This window comes from Ranitomeya imitator, chromosome 8 (genome assembly GCF_032444005.1).
Source record: "Ranitomeya imitator isolate aRanImi1 chromosome 8, aRanImi1.pri, whole genome shotgun sequence".
NCBI classification, from domain to species: Eukaryota; Metazoa; Chordata; class Amphibia; order Anura; family Dendrobatidae; genus Ranitomeya; species Ranitomeya imitator.
Genome location: NC_091289.1, coordinates 106,185,842 through 106,199,652, shown reverse-complemented (window position 1 = coordinate 106,199,652; position 13,811 = coordinate 106,185,842). Strand labels below are relative to the sequence as shown.

The following is a 13,811-nucleotide window of genomic DNA, read 5'->3' as shown; positions in this document are numbered from 1 at the left end:
GACTACAGGCAGCCAGATTGGTAGGCTTTAAAAAGGCTGTCTTCTACCAATACAACCTCTTCTTAGCTTTCCCCTTTGTAAAATAAAAATACATACTTGCCTCCCACAAAGGAGCCATTCCAGTGATATTGGGGCTCCAATACCAAGAGGAATGAAGGCCCTGTTCACAAGCTTACAATCTGTGAGGAAAAAGGGGAGACACGAAAGGTGGATGGTAACATTTATATACAACGTCCCATCTGCTTGTTTTCCTCTCTCTCCACCCCCTCTTTGATTGACAGCACTGGCTTCATAGAGCAAGAGAAGGGCAGAGATAGATGGAAACCAGGCAGGTGGGAAGGTGTATATAAATGATTGGCCATGGCATGATTCACCTGGTGCCTGCACTTGATTTGAGCAGTCATTCTGTGCTGAGCGCATACCTTTTAAGCTTTAGGATCAGTTACAATCATTGTGTTGTCTGATTTATATACAGTATATAATCGTCAAAGGGGCACTTCCGCCTGTTTGTCTGTCTGTCTGTTTGTCTGTCTGTCACAGAAATCCCGCGTCGCTAATGCCGGCCGCAACCAATCAGCGACGGGCACAGTCCGGCCGTGAATTTTCACCTTCCTTCTCTCTGTCAGTGCCCCCTCCATACTCCCCTCCAGTCAGTGCTCACACAGGGTTAATGGCTGCGTTACACCACGTTATGCCGCAGTGTAATGCAGTCCGCTAATGCTGCTTTTAACCCTGTGTGACCAACTTTTTACTATTGATGCTGCCTATGCAGCATCAATAGTAAAAAGATCTAATGTTAAAAATAAGAAATAAAATAAAAAATCATTATATACTCACCTTCCGGCTCCTTTCCTGCTTATTGCGACGCTCCAGGCCTTGCATTGCTGTCTCGCGAGATGATGACATAGCGGTCTCGCAAGACCGCCAAGTCATCTGGGTAATTTCGCAATGCATCGCTGGGAACGGAAGCTGGCGGCCGCATTACGCGCAAAGGGACAGCTTCGCTGGACACCGGAGGGTGAGTATATAACTATTTTTTATTTTCATTATTTAACAGGGATATGGTGCCCACATAGCTATCTAATACTTGGGCTGAGTATATAGCAGCCTCGCAGTATACAACAGCATGGGCAGTGTTATATACTGTGTGGTCTGTGCTATATACTGCGTGGGAAGTGTTATATACTACGTGGGCAATTTTATATACTACGTGGGCAAAGTTAAATACTATGTGGGTTGTGTTATATACTGCGAGGATGCTATATATTACGTGGGCTGTGTTATATACTACGTGTGCAGCGTTATATACTACGTGGGCTGTGTTATATACTACGTGGGCAGTGTTATATACTATGTGGGCTGAGTTATATACTACGTGGGCTGTGTTATATACTACGTGGCTGTGTTATATACTACGTGGCCCCTATATACTACATGGCTGTGCTATATACTACGTGGCTGTCTGTGTTACGTAGTCTCTGCTATATGGCTGCTATATATATACATACATACATATTCTAGAATACCCGATACGTTAGAATCGGGCCACCATCTAATGGAGAATAATAATCAATACCACCTCCATTCATTTCTTCACGTCAACAACCATGCACTGGCAGACAGGGGGTATCCGTGTGAATGTGTTATATTTAAAGCATCCTAATTGAACTATGAAAAAATGTTAAAAGACAGAAAAATATAATTACTTACATTTTTTTAAAAAATCTACGGTAATTTATGAATAGACATCAATATAAATTATACTTTGTTACTATAGGGGGCCCAAAATTTCTGTGATGCTTATTTTAAAAATGGACTTGGTTCTTAAAGGATTCAACCAGAAAAACCAGTATGCAAAATTCTATAAGCAATGAAACAAAATCAATCCTTCATTTCTTTATAAATAATGATACATAAATGACAGCAATTAGAATAGCTATATTCTATGTGACCCTTAATTGACCAATACAAACTAACTCCTAAGAGCTCTCAAAAGCACTGACCAATTGTAAATGGTAAAGAGAAAAAGTGAAATTATTCAGCAAAAAAGTTAAACCCTAAAAACAATATGATAACAAAATACAGAGACTCACTTTAAAATAAAGTTTTGCTTTTGAGCTTCTTTTTAGAAAATATTAGAGAATGGAATCACAAAAATAAAATTAAACTAAGTAGAAAATAGCCAATTACTGAATATTTTTACAGTTTATCCAATAAATGACTGCTCCCAACATTCGGCCATTTGATTATTTTTGTTAGTATAATTGTATTATATTTTTTATTCCCAAGTACCACCAACTATCGAAGATACAGATGACCTAGGAGAATACATTGTTGTTGCCAGTAACCCCATTGAACTGGAATGTTATGTTACAGGAGCTCCTATGCCAACAGTAAGGTGAGATACGGGAATTGTGATGAAGGTTATATTATCAGTAAGGGAATCTTCTGATTGGGTGTCCTTTTTACCTTCCAGTTATAGGGAAGTACTCCTCACCCACTTCTATAGATGTTGAAAGTCTAAAGTTTGGGATTAAATATAATATTTAACGTAATTTAATTAATTATACACTTATTAGTGATTAATTTAAAACTCCATAATTTAAATGCGCTTTTTTTATTTAAAAGGTGGTTGAAAAATGGAATCCCTCTTGACATTGATGATGGCATGTATATACAGTCAAATGGTCAAAAACTTATTATTCAAGAATCAGAGTCATCAGATAGTGGATCATATGAGTGTATTGCTAGGAATGAAGCTGGCAGCAGTAGAAAACTGTTTAATGTCAATGTGCACGGTAAGTAGCACAAATATAAGGAAGTTATAATGTACAGAGTGCGAGAATGAGTGTTATGGTTATTGAATATGGTTTGGGGGCAAGAATACAAAAATAATGGTGGCTTTCTTGGAACCTGGAACTACATTGTGAGCTCCTTGATTGTGCTCAAGTCATGGGATCCATTCCTGTCTCGGACTATAGGGCTTTATAATTTCTGGTTACCAAGTTGAATGCCATCAGAAACATAAATGACTTTACATTAAACATGCTTTCTAAAAAATAATAAATTTATTTAACCCCTTAATGACTGTCAATACGTCTTTTAAGTGATCTGAGATATAAGAGAATATCATCCCCATACAGGTGACAATCCAGCAGCTGTCGGCTGTACACTATAGCTGACAACTTGCTGCATCAGCCATGATCAGTGTTGTCACCGTCCTTATCTGTTTAACCCCTTAGATGCTGCTGTCAATAATGACAATATTATATAAATGGTTAAAAGAGTGTGGGGGCTCCTTCTTTATCCCCTTTGGCACCCTGAGATCATGATTGTGTGGTCCTGATGTTTGTCATGGCAATTCACAAGCAAATAGTGGTCTTAGGCTAGTTTCACACTAGCGTTTTGAGGAGCTGCGGAGGGCTGCGGACTTCCTCCGTGAAGCCCCGCCCTCGGCCGCTAGCTCTGCCTACTTCTGCATGCGTACGCAGGTTGTGCCGCTGTATGCGGATGCTTCCGCATGCATCGTTTTGACGATGCGGAGAAAAAAATTGCTGCAAGCTGCATTCTACGCTGGTCGCCGCATCGTCAAAATGACGCATGCGGAAGCATCCGCATACAGCGGCACGACCTGTGTACCTAATGTTAAAGATAGGTACGCAGGCTGCATGCCGACCACATGGAGAAGTAGGCAGAGCTAGCGGCCGAGGTTCAGCCGAGGATGAGGCATTGACGGAGGAAGTCCGCAGCCCTCCGCAACGCTAATGTGAAACCGGCCTTAGACTCTGCCGGCTACACTGACCTGTTAAAAAGTCAGCTACATTTAGGTGATAAAAATACATTTTTTTAATTCCTATCATGCCACTTTGTATTAATTCCTGAAAACCAACTGAAAGGTTAATAAACTACCTGACAGCAGTTTTCAATATGTCGAGGAGTGCTGTTTTTAATATGGTATAACTTTTGGGTGTTTTCCAATATATAGGATCCCTAAAGTCACTTCAAACCTGGAGAGGTCCCTAAAAAATTTTTTTTGTAAATTTCCATGAAAAATTACTGCTACATTTTTCAAGAAGTATCGTTTCTCCTTGTGGAGAGTGACATGATAAACACGAGACTTAAAGCCGCAATGCTCCTCTGGGAAATATGCAAATTGTCTCTTCAGGGAGGAAGAGGACTAGAATTCTAGTGCCACCTATTGGAAGTAGCAATCCTAACAGTCAATGTCGACCCTTTAACGAGCCTTGTCACATGACTTAGGATAACAGCCAAACCAGAATCTCAATTTGCAGACACTGTGTTTCGGTGTACTGCCCCTCGTCAGTGCAAAGTGGAGATCTGGTTTGGCTGATTGAGAGGCGTCTGACCGGGATCCAAGAAGTATCATTTCTCCTTGTGGAGAGTGACATGATAAGCATGTCGAGGTGAGAAGACTTAAACTACATTTTTAAAACTCCTAAAATGCTAACAAAATAATATTACAAATGGTGCTGATGTAAAGCCGACATGTGGGAAATGTTATTTATTAATGGTTTGCTACGGTATGACTATGTGAATTAAAGGGATAATCATTCAAAGTTTGAAAATTGCTAATTTTTTTGCATTTTTGACAAATTTCTGATATTTTTTATACATAAACACAAAACATATCAACCTAAATTTACCATTATCATAAACTATAGTGTGTCACGGAAAAACAATCTCAAAATCACTCAAATTTGTCAAAGTGTTCCAGAGTAATTATCGCATAAAGTGATACTGGTCAGATTTAAAAAATTTGGCCCCGTCACTAAGGGGTTAAAGGTTTGTTTGGATTCTGAAAATAAAAAATAAATAAATAAAAAGATATGCAAATAACTCTTTACTGATCTCTTCAGTGCCACATCTATCCCGTGCAGTTGCTCAGGTGGTCCTTGACTGCCTTTGTTTGCACACGATCACTGTAGCCAGAGGTCACTTGAAATATTAGTGACATCAAAAATCAATCCGGACCTTGATGCTGGTAATCATATGTGACTGGAGAGACCACTGATTAGCCATTGTGGCCACATTCTGGTACTGTAGGATGTCAAAGAAGACTGGCAAGGACCACCAGAGCAACTATGCTGGAGCTGCAGAGAACTGAAGAGGTGAGCAGTGTTTTTTTGTTTTCTCATAGTTGCAGCTTTTTATTTCTTTTTTTTTTCCAGAAATTGGAAAACCACTTTAATGTTTTTGATAGATATTACACTTTGTTAATTGTTAGTAGAGGCTCATATGTGTGTAACATGGATATATTTTGTTTATATTGCAGTTCGTCCTTCCATTAAACCTGAGCAATCACCAGTATCTGTTCTAATGCTCAAATCTATAACACTGCAATGTATCGCCACTGGATTTCCTAGTCCTCACATCACTTGGTTAAAAAATGGTCTGCCGTTTAATGTTGTGAAAGGAAATATTAGAGTAAGTACACAGAAAATATTTACCGTTCTGGTATTATAATTCTGTGGAATATGTGGAATAGATATCTCTACATGTCCCCAGAAATGTCATGGATCTAAGATGGTATCACAAACCACTCATTTACTTATTTTTTTATTTAATGGGCTACCATTCATTTGATAATTATTAAATTTCCAATATGGAGGAAACTGAAAGCATGATGATATTTGGGGTTGCTGAAACAAAGTCTTCAGTTTATGTGTGCTCCTCACCCTCCCTGCTTTATTATAGAGTCATGCTTACATTATACAGGTGCTTCTCACGCAACAGTCCAGTCCTTTTTCTCCTTGGTCCAGGTAAGATGCTTCTCGCGTTGTCTATTGGTCATGAGTGGCTTGACACAAGGAACGCGGCACTTGCAGCCCATGTCCTGGATATGTCTGTGTGTGGTGGCTCTTGAAGCAATTACTCCAGCAGCAGTCCACTCCTTGTGAATCTAGCCCAAATTTTTGAATGGCCTTTTTCTTAACTATCCTTTCAAGGCTGCAGTTATCCCGGTTGCTTGTGCACCTTTTTCTACAACATTTTTTTCTTCCACTCAACTTTCCATTAATATGATTGGATACAGCACTCTGTGAACAGCCAACATCTTTAGCAATGACCTTTTGTTTCTTACCCTTCTTGTGGAGTGTGTCAATGACTGACTTGAGGACATCTGTCAAGTCAGCAGTCTTCCCCATAATTGTGGAGCCTACTGAACAGACTAAGGGACCTTTTTAAACACTCATGAAGCCTTAGCAGGTGTTTTTCTTAATTATTCTAATTTACTGAGATAATGACTTTTGGGTTTTTCATTGGCTGTAAGTCATAATCATCAACATAAAAAGAAATAAACACTTGAAATAAATCACTCTGTTTGTAATGACTCTTTATAATATATAAGTTTCACATTTTGTATTGAAAAACTGAAGTAAATTAACTTTTTGATGATATTTTAATTTTGCGAGAAGCACCTGTATGTAAAATAAGATCTGTGAAGAAGCACAAAATCAGATCTAAAATATGTACTGACATGGCACTTTTGCACTGCCTGCACCTTTATAGCTTGTATGTGACCTGTCAAGAAGGGTGGAGTGAGAGCTGGAGAAGCAGGGAGACTGCCATATAGCACAGCAGAGAGAATAAGGTGGCGGGGGACAGTAAACTCGCACATCTATAATATAACGCTGGGAGCGTCACTCTGTCCGAAGCCTTTATAGACTGCGCAAGCGCCGGCGCAGTCTGGGCCTCACAGAGTGACGCTCCCAGGAGATCGCGGTATGCGTAAGCACTGAACGCACACCGCGATCTCCACCGGAGAGTCAGGGACCGCCAGGAGGGTAAGTATGAGCTATATTCACCTGTCCCGTTCCACCGCTGCGCGCCGCCATCTTCCCGGTCCTCGGCCTGTGACCTTCAGTTCAGAGGGCGCGATGACGCGCTTAATGCGTGCCGACGCCGCCCTCTGACTGACCAGTCACAGCCAGAGGACCGGGAAGATGGCGGCGCGCAGCGATGGAACGGGGCCAGGTGAATATAGTAAGTGCTGGGGGGCCTGAACTAGCGGCGATACCGGCACCTGACCCAAACAGCGCGCCGTGTCCCCGCTTGCTCAGGCCCCCCAGCACTCGGCGCCCAGCGACGATAGGTGAGTATGGTATTTTTTTTATATATATTGCAGCAACATACGGGGCATATACAATGGAGCATCTTATGGGGCCATAAACCATAATGGAGCATCTTATGGGGCCATAAACCATAATGGAGCAGTGTACGGGGGCATATAGTATGGAGCATCTTATGGGGTCATAAACCATAATGGAGCAGTGTACGGGGGCATATACTATGGAGCATTTTATGGGGGCCATAAACCTTTATGGAGCAGTGTACGGGGGCATATGGATGGAAGCAGCAAATTAAAGAACGGTGGCGCAGGATGGGAGCAGCACATGACAGAACGGGGCGCAGGATGGGAGCAGCACATGACAGAATAGGGCAGCACATGACAGAATAGGGCAGCACATGTCAGAATGGGGGCGCAGGATGGGAGCAGCACATGTCAGAATGGGGGCGCATGATGGGAGCAGCACATGTCAGAATGGGGGCGCAGGATGGGAGCAGCACATGACAGGATGGGGGCGCAGGATGGGAGCAGCACATGACAGGATGGGGACGCAGGATGGGTGCAGCACATGTCAGGATGGGGACGCAGTATGGGAGCAGCACATGACAGGATGGGGACGCAGGATGGGAGAAGCACATGTCAGAATGGGGGCGCAGGATGGGAGCAGCACATGACAGGATGGGGACGCAGGATGGGTGCAGCACATGACAAGATGGGGACGCAGGATGGGAGCAGCACATGACAGGATGGGGACGCAGGATGGGAGCAGCACATGACAGGATGGGGATGCAGGATGGGTGCAGCACATGTCAGAATGGAGGCACAGGATGGGAGCAGCACATGTCAGAATGGGGGCGCAGGATGGGAGAAGCACATGTCAGAATGGGGGCACAGGATGGGAGCAGCACATGACAGGATGGGGACTGTTGTGAATTCTGTTGTCGGGCTCCCTCCTGTGGTCATGAATGGTACTTCGGCTGGTTCTGTCCATGGATTTCCTCTGGTGGGTGTTTCTGAGTTTCCTTCCACAGGTGACGAGGTTAATTCGTTAGCTGGCTGCTCTATTTAGCTCCACTTGGATCTTTGCTCCATGCCACCTGTCAATGTTCCAGTATTGGTCTAGTTCACTCCTGGATCGTTCTTGTGACCTGTCTTCCCAGCAGAAGTTAAGTTCCTGCTTGTTTTTCTTTGGTTTGCTATTTTTCTGTCCAGCTTGCTATTTTTATTGTTGTCTTGCTTGCTGGAAGCTCTGGGACGCAGAGGGAGCGCCTCCGCACCGTGAGTCGGTGCGGAGGGTCTTTTTGCCCCCTCTGCGTGGTCTTTTTGTAGGTTTTTGTGCTGACCGCAAAGCAACCTTTCCTATCCTCAGTCTGTTCAGTTAGTCGGGCCTCACTTTGCTAAATCTATTTCATCTCTGTTTGTATTTTCATCTTTACTCACAGTCATTATATGTGGGGGCTGCCTTTTCCTTTGGGGAATTTCTCTGAGGCAAGGTAGGCTTTATTTTTCTATCTTCAGGGCTAGCTAGTTCCTTAGGCTGTGCCGAGTTGCATAGGGAGCGTTAGGAGCAATCCACGGCTATTTCTAGTGTGTGTGATAGGATTAGGGATTGCGGTCAGCAGAGTTCCCACGTCCCAGAGCTCGTCCTCATTATCAGTAACTATCAGGTCATTCCGTGTGCTCTTAACCACCAGGTCCATTATTGTCCTGACCACCAGGTCATAACAGGGGACGCAGGATGGGAGCAGAACATGACAGGATGGGGACGCAGGATGGGAGCAGCACATGACAGGATGAGGACGCAGGATGGGAGCAGAACATGACAAGATTAGGGCGCATGATGGAGCAGCACATACCAGGATGGAGACCATATACCAATATAAATGCTCGCCACCCGGGCGTAGAACGGGTTCAATAGCTAATAGCTTATGATAAGCCTTGGTTAGGAGGCGTAAGGTGCAATATTGAAGTCACACACCATGATCTCTGACTGCAGATAGCAGGCTTAGTGGGGGGGCTGGCTTGCATAAGAAAGAAGCTACAACCCTTGATCTCTTACAAGAAAGTCCCAGAAGGAAAGGGAGCACTTAGGAGCAGCAGCAGAGCTTTGGTGTGAGGTTGAGCAGCAGCAGAGCTTTGATGTGAGGTTGAGCAGCAACAGAGCTGTGTTGTGAGGGTGAGCAGCAGCAGAGCTGTAATGTGAGGTTAAGCAGCAGCAGAGTTGAGATGTGAGGTTGAGCAGCAGCAGAGCTATGATGTGAGGTTGAGCAGCAGCTGAGCTGTGATGTGAGGTTGAGCAGCAGCTGAGCTGTGATTTGAGGTTGAGCAGCAGCTGAGCTGTGATGTGTGGTTAGGCAGTGGAAGAGCTGTGATGTGAGGTTGAGCAGCAGCAGAGTTGTGATGTGTGGTTAGACAGCGACAGAGCTGTGATGTGAGGTTGAGCAGCAGCAGAGCTGTGATGTGTGGTTAGACAGCGACAGAGCTGTGATGTGAGGTTGAGCAGCAGCTGAGCTGTGATGTGTGGTTAGGCAGCAGCTGAGCTGTGATATGAGGTTGGGCAGCAGCAGAGCTGTGATGTGCGTTTGAGCAGCGGCAGAGCTGTGATGTGAGGTTGAGCAGCAGCTGAGCTGTGATGTGAGGTTGAGCAGCGGCAGAGCTGTGATGTGAGGTTGAGCAGCGGCAGAGCTGTGATGTGAGGTTGAGCAGTGGCAGAGGTGTGATGTGAGGTTGAGCAGCGGCAGAGGTGTGATGTGAGGTTGAGCAGCAGCTGAGCTATGATGTGAGGTTGAGCAGTAGCTGAGCTGTGATGTGAGGTTGGGCAGCAGCAGAGCTGTGATGTGAGGTTGAGCAGCGGCAGAGCTGTGATGTGAGGTTGAGCAGCAGCTGAGCTGTGATGTGAGGTTGAGCAGCAGCAGAGCTGTGATGTGAGGTTGAGCAGCAGCTGAGCTATGATGTGAGGTTGAGCAGTAGCTGAGCTGTGATGTGAGGTTGGGCAGCAGTAGAGCTGTGATGTGAGGTTGAGCAGCAGCTGAGCTATGATGTGAGGTTGAGCAGCAGCTGAGCTGTGATGTGAGGTTGGGCAGCAGTAGAGCTGTGATGTGAGGTTGAGCAGCAGCAGAGCTGTGATGTGAGGTTGGGCAGCAACAGAGCTGTGATGTGAGGTTGAGCAGCAGCTGAGCTCTGATGTGAGGTTGAGCAGCAGCAGAGCTGTGATGTGAGGTTGAGCAGCAGGTGAGCTATGATGTGAGGTTGAGCAGCAGCTGAGCTCTGATGTGAGGTTGAGCAGCAGCAGAGCTGTGATGTGAGGTTGAGCAGCAGCTGAGCTATGATGTGTGGTTGAGCAGCAGCTGAGCTATGATGTGAGGTTGAGCAGCAGCTGAGCTGTGATGTGAGGTTGGGCAGCAGTAGAGCTGTGATGTGAGGTTGAGCAGCGGCAGAGCTGTGATGTGAGGTTGAGCAGCAGCTGAGCTATGATGTGTGGTTGAGCAGCAGCTGAGCTATGATGTGAGGTTGAGCAGCAGCTGAGCTGTGATGTGAGGTTGGGCAGCAGCAGAGCTGTGATGTGAGGTTCAGCATCGGCAGAGCTGTGATGTGAGGTTGAGCAGCAGCTGAGCTGTGATGTGAGGTTGAGCAGCGGCAGAGCTGTGATGTGAGGTTGAGCAGCGGCAGAGGTGTGATGTGAGGTTGAGCAGCAGCTGAGCTGTGATGTGAGGTTGAGCAGCAGCTGAGCTATGATGTGAGGTTGAGCAGCAGCAGAGCTGTGATGTGAGGTTGAGCAGCGGCAGAGCTGTGATGTGAGGTTGGGCAGTGGCAGAGTTGTGATGTGAGGTTGAGCAGCAGCTGAGCTATGATGTGAGGTTGAGCAGCAGCTGAGCTGTGATGTGAGGTTGAGCAGCAGCAGAGCTGTGATGTGAGGTTGGGCAGCAGCAGAGCTATGATGTGAGGTTGAGCAGCAGCTGAGCTCTGATGTGAGGTTGAGCAGCAGCAGAGCTGTGATGTGAGGTTGAGCAGCAGCTGAGCTATGATGTGAGGTTGAGCAGCAGCTGAGCTATGATGTGAGGTTGAGCAGCAGCTGAGCTGTGATGTGAGGTTGAGCAGCAGCAGAGCTGTGATGTGAGGTTGGGCAGCAGCAAAGCTCTGATATGAGGTTGAGCAGCAGCAAAGCTCTGATGTGAGGTTGAGCAGCAGCAGAGCTGTGATGTGAGGTTGAGCAGCGGCAGAGCTGTTATGTGATGTTGAGCAGCAGCTGAGCTGTGATGTGAGGTTGAGCAGCAGCTGAGCTGTGATGTGAGGTTGAGCAGCAGCAGAGCTGTGATGTGAGGTTGGGCAGCAGCAACGCTGTGATGTGAGGTTGAGCAGCAGCTGAGCTCTTATGTGAGGTTGAGCAGCGGCAGATCTGTGATGTGATGTTGAGCAGCAGCTGAGCTGTGATGTGAGGTTGAGCAGCAGCTGAGCTGTTATTTGAGGTCACAGTATTTAGTAGTAAAATCACATGAAGTGACATATAAGCCTGTATAATATTGAACAGAATATGGATTTAAATGCATTTCTTTTATGCCTTTAGAATAAGTAAAGGGAACCATAACTGTAAAGAGAACAGCTAACATTATGCAGTTTTATTATCATGTCCTCACAGCATAAATAATACACAACCAGGTAGACCTAAGATAATACATGGCTTTTATATTTTTAAAGGTGGAGTCTTTTGGCCGCATTTTACATTTCAAAAGTACTTTACCAGAAGATGATGGAAAATATACGTGTGTGGCAACAAATGCTGCTGGAGAAGGCATAGGGAGCGTTAGGAGCAATCCACGGCTATTTCTAGTGTGTGTGATAGGATTAGGGATTGCGGTCAGCAGAGTTCCCACGTCCCAGAGCTCGTCCTCATTATCAGTAACTATCAGGTCATTCCGTGTGCTCTTAACCACCAGGTCCATTATTGTCCTGACCACCAGGTCATAACAGGGGACGCAGGATGGGAGCAGAACATGACAGGATGGGGACGCAGGATGGGAGCAGCACATGACAGGATGAGGACGCAGGATGGGAGCAGAACATGACAAGATTAGGGCGCATGATGGAGCAGCACATACCAGGATGGAGACCATATACCAATATAAATGCTCGCCACCCGGGCGTAGAACGGGTTCAATAGCTAATAGCTTATGATAAGCCTTGGTTAGGAGGCGTAAGGTGCAATATTGAAGTCACACACCATGATCTCTGACTGCAGATAGCAGGCTTAGTGGGGGGGCTGGCTTGCATAAGAAAGAAGCTACAACCCTTGATCTCTTACAAGAAAGTCCCAGAAGGAAAGGGAGCACTTAGGAGCAGCAGCAGAGCTTTGGTGTGAGGTTGAGCAGCAGCAGAGCTTTGATGTGAGGTTGAGCAGCAACAGAGCTGTGTTGTGAGGGTGAGCAGCAGCAAAGCTGTAATGTGAGGTTAAGCAGCAGCAGAGTTGAGATGTGAGGTTGAGCAGCAGCAGAGCTATGATGTGAGGTTGAGCAGCAGCTGAGCTGTGATGTGAGGTTGAGCAGCAGCTGAGCTGTGATTTGAGGTTGAGCAGCAGCTGAGCTGTGATGTGTGGTTAGGCAGTGGAAGAGCTGTGATGTGAGGTTGAGCAGCAGCAGAGTTGTGATGTGTGGTTAGACAGCGACAGAGCTGTGATGTGAGGTTGAGCAGCAGCAGAGCTGTGATGTGTGGTTAGACAGCGACAGAGCTGTGATGTGAGGTTGAGCAGCAGCTGAGCTGTGATGTGTGGTTAGGCAGCAGCTGAGCTGTGATATGAGGTTGGGCAGCAGCAGAGCTGTGATGTGCGTTTGAGCAGCGGCAGAGCTGTGATGTGAGGTTGAGCAGCAGCTGAGCTGTGATGTGAGGTTGAGCAGCGGCAGAGCTGTGATGTGAGGTTGAGCAGCGGCAGAGCTGTGATGTGAGGTTGAGCAGTGGCAGAGGTGTGATGTGAGGTTGAGCAGCGGCAGAGGTGTGATGTGAGGTTGAGCAGCAGCTGAGCTATGATGTGAGGTTGAGCAGTAGCTGAGCTGTGATGTGAGGTTGGGCAGCAGCAGAGCTGTGATGTGCGTTTGAGCAGCGGCAGAGCTGTGATGTGAGGTTGAGCAGCAGCTGAGCTGTGATGTGAGGTTGAGCAGCGGCAGAGCTGTGATGTGAGGTTGAGCAGCGGCAGAGCTGTGATGTGAGGTTGAGCAGTGGCAGAGGTGTGATGTGAGGTTGAGCAGCGGCAGAGGTGTGATGTGAGGTTGAGCAGCAGCTGAGCTATGATGTGAGGTTGAGCAGTAGCTGAGCTGTGATGTGAGGTTGGGCAGCAGCAGAGCTGTGATGTGAGGTTGAGCAGCGGCAGAGCTGTGATGTGAGGTTGAGCAGCAGCTGAGCTGTGATGTGAGGTTGAGCAGCAGCAGAGCTGTGATGTGAGGTTGAGCAGCAGCTGAGCTATGATGTGAGGTTGAGCAGCAGCTGAGCTCTTATGTGAGGTTGAGCAGCGGCAGATCTGTGATGTGATGTTGAGCAGCAGCTGAGCTGTGATGTGAGGTTGAGCAGCAGCTGAGCTGTTATTTGAGGTCACAGTATTTAGTAGTAAAATCACATGAAGTGACATATAAGCCTGTATAATATTGAACAGAATATGGATTTAAATGCATTTCTTTTATGCCTTTAGAATAAGTAAAGGGAACCATAACTGTAAAGAGAACAGCTAACATTATGCAGT

The 13,811-nt window shown here is 46.0% G+C and overlaps 1 protein-coding gene across 1 annotated transcript in view; it reads left to right on the top strand.

The window, feature by feature from the left end:
* HMCN1 (hemicentin 1) overlaps positions 1-13,811 on the top strand; it is a 733,390-nt gene that overhangs the window by 257,789 nt on the left and 461,790 nt on the right. Inside the window, exons 33-35 of the mRNA XM_069737257.1 lie at positions 2,290-2,398; positions 2,629-2,798; positions 5,294-5,445. Of these exons, the coding sequence (XP_069593358.1) occupies positions 2,290-2,398; positions 2,629-2,798; positions 5,294-5,445 (431 nt within the window). The remainder of the gene's footprint in view (positions 1-2,289; positions 2,399-2,628; positions 2,799-5,293; positions 5,446-13,811) is intronic.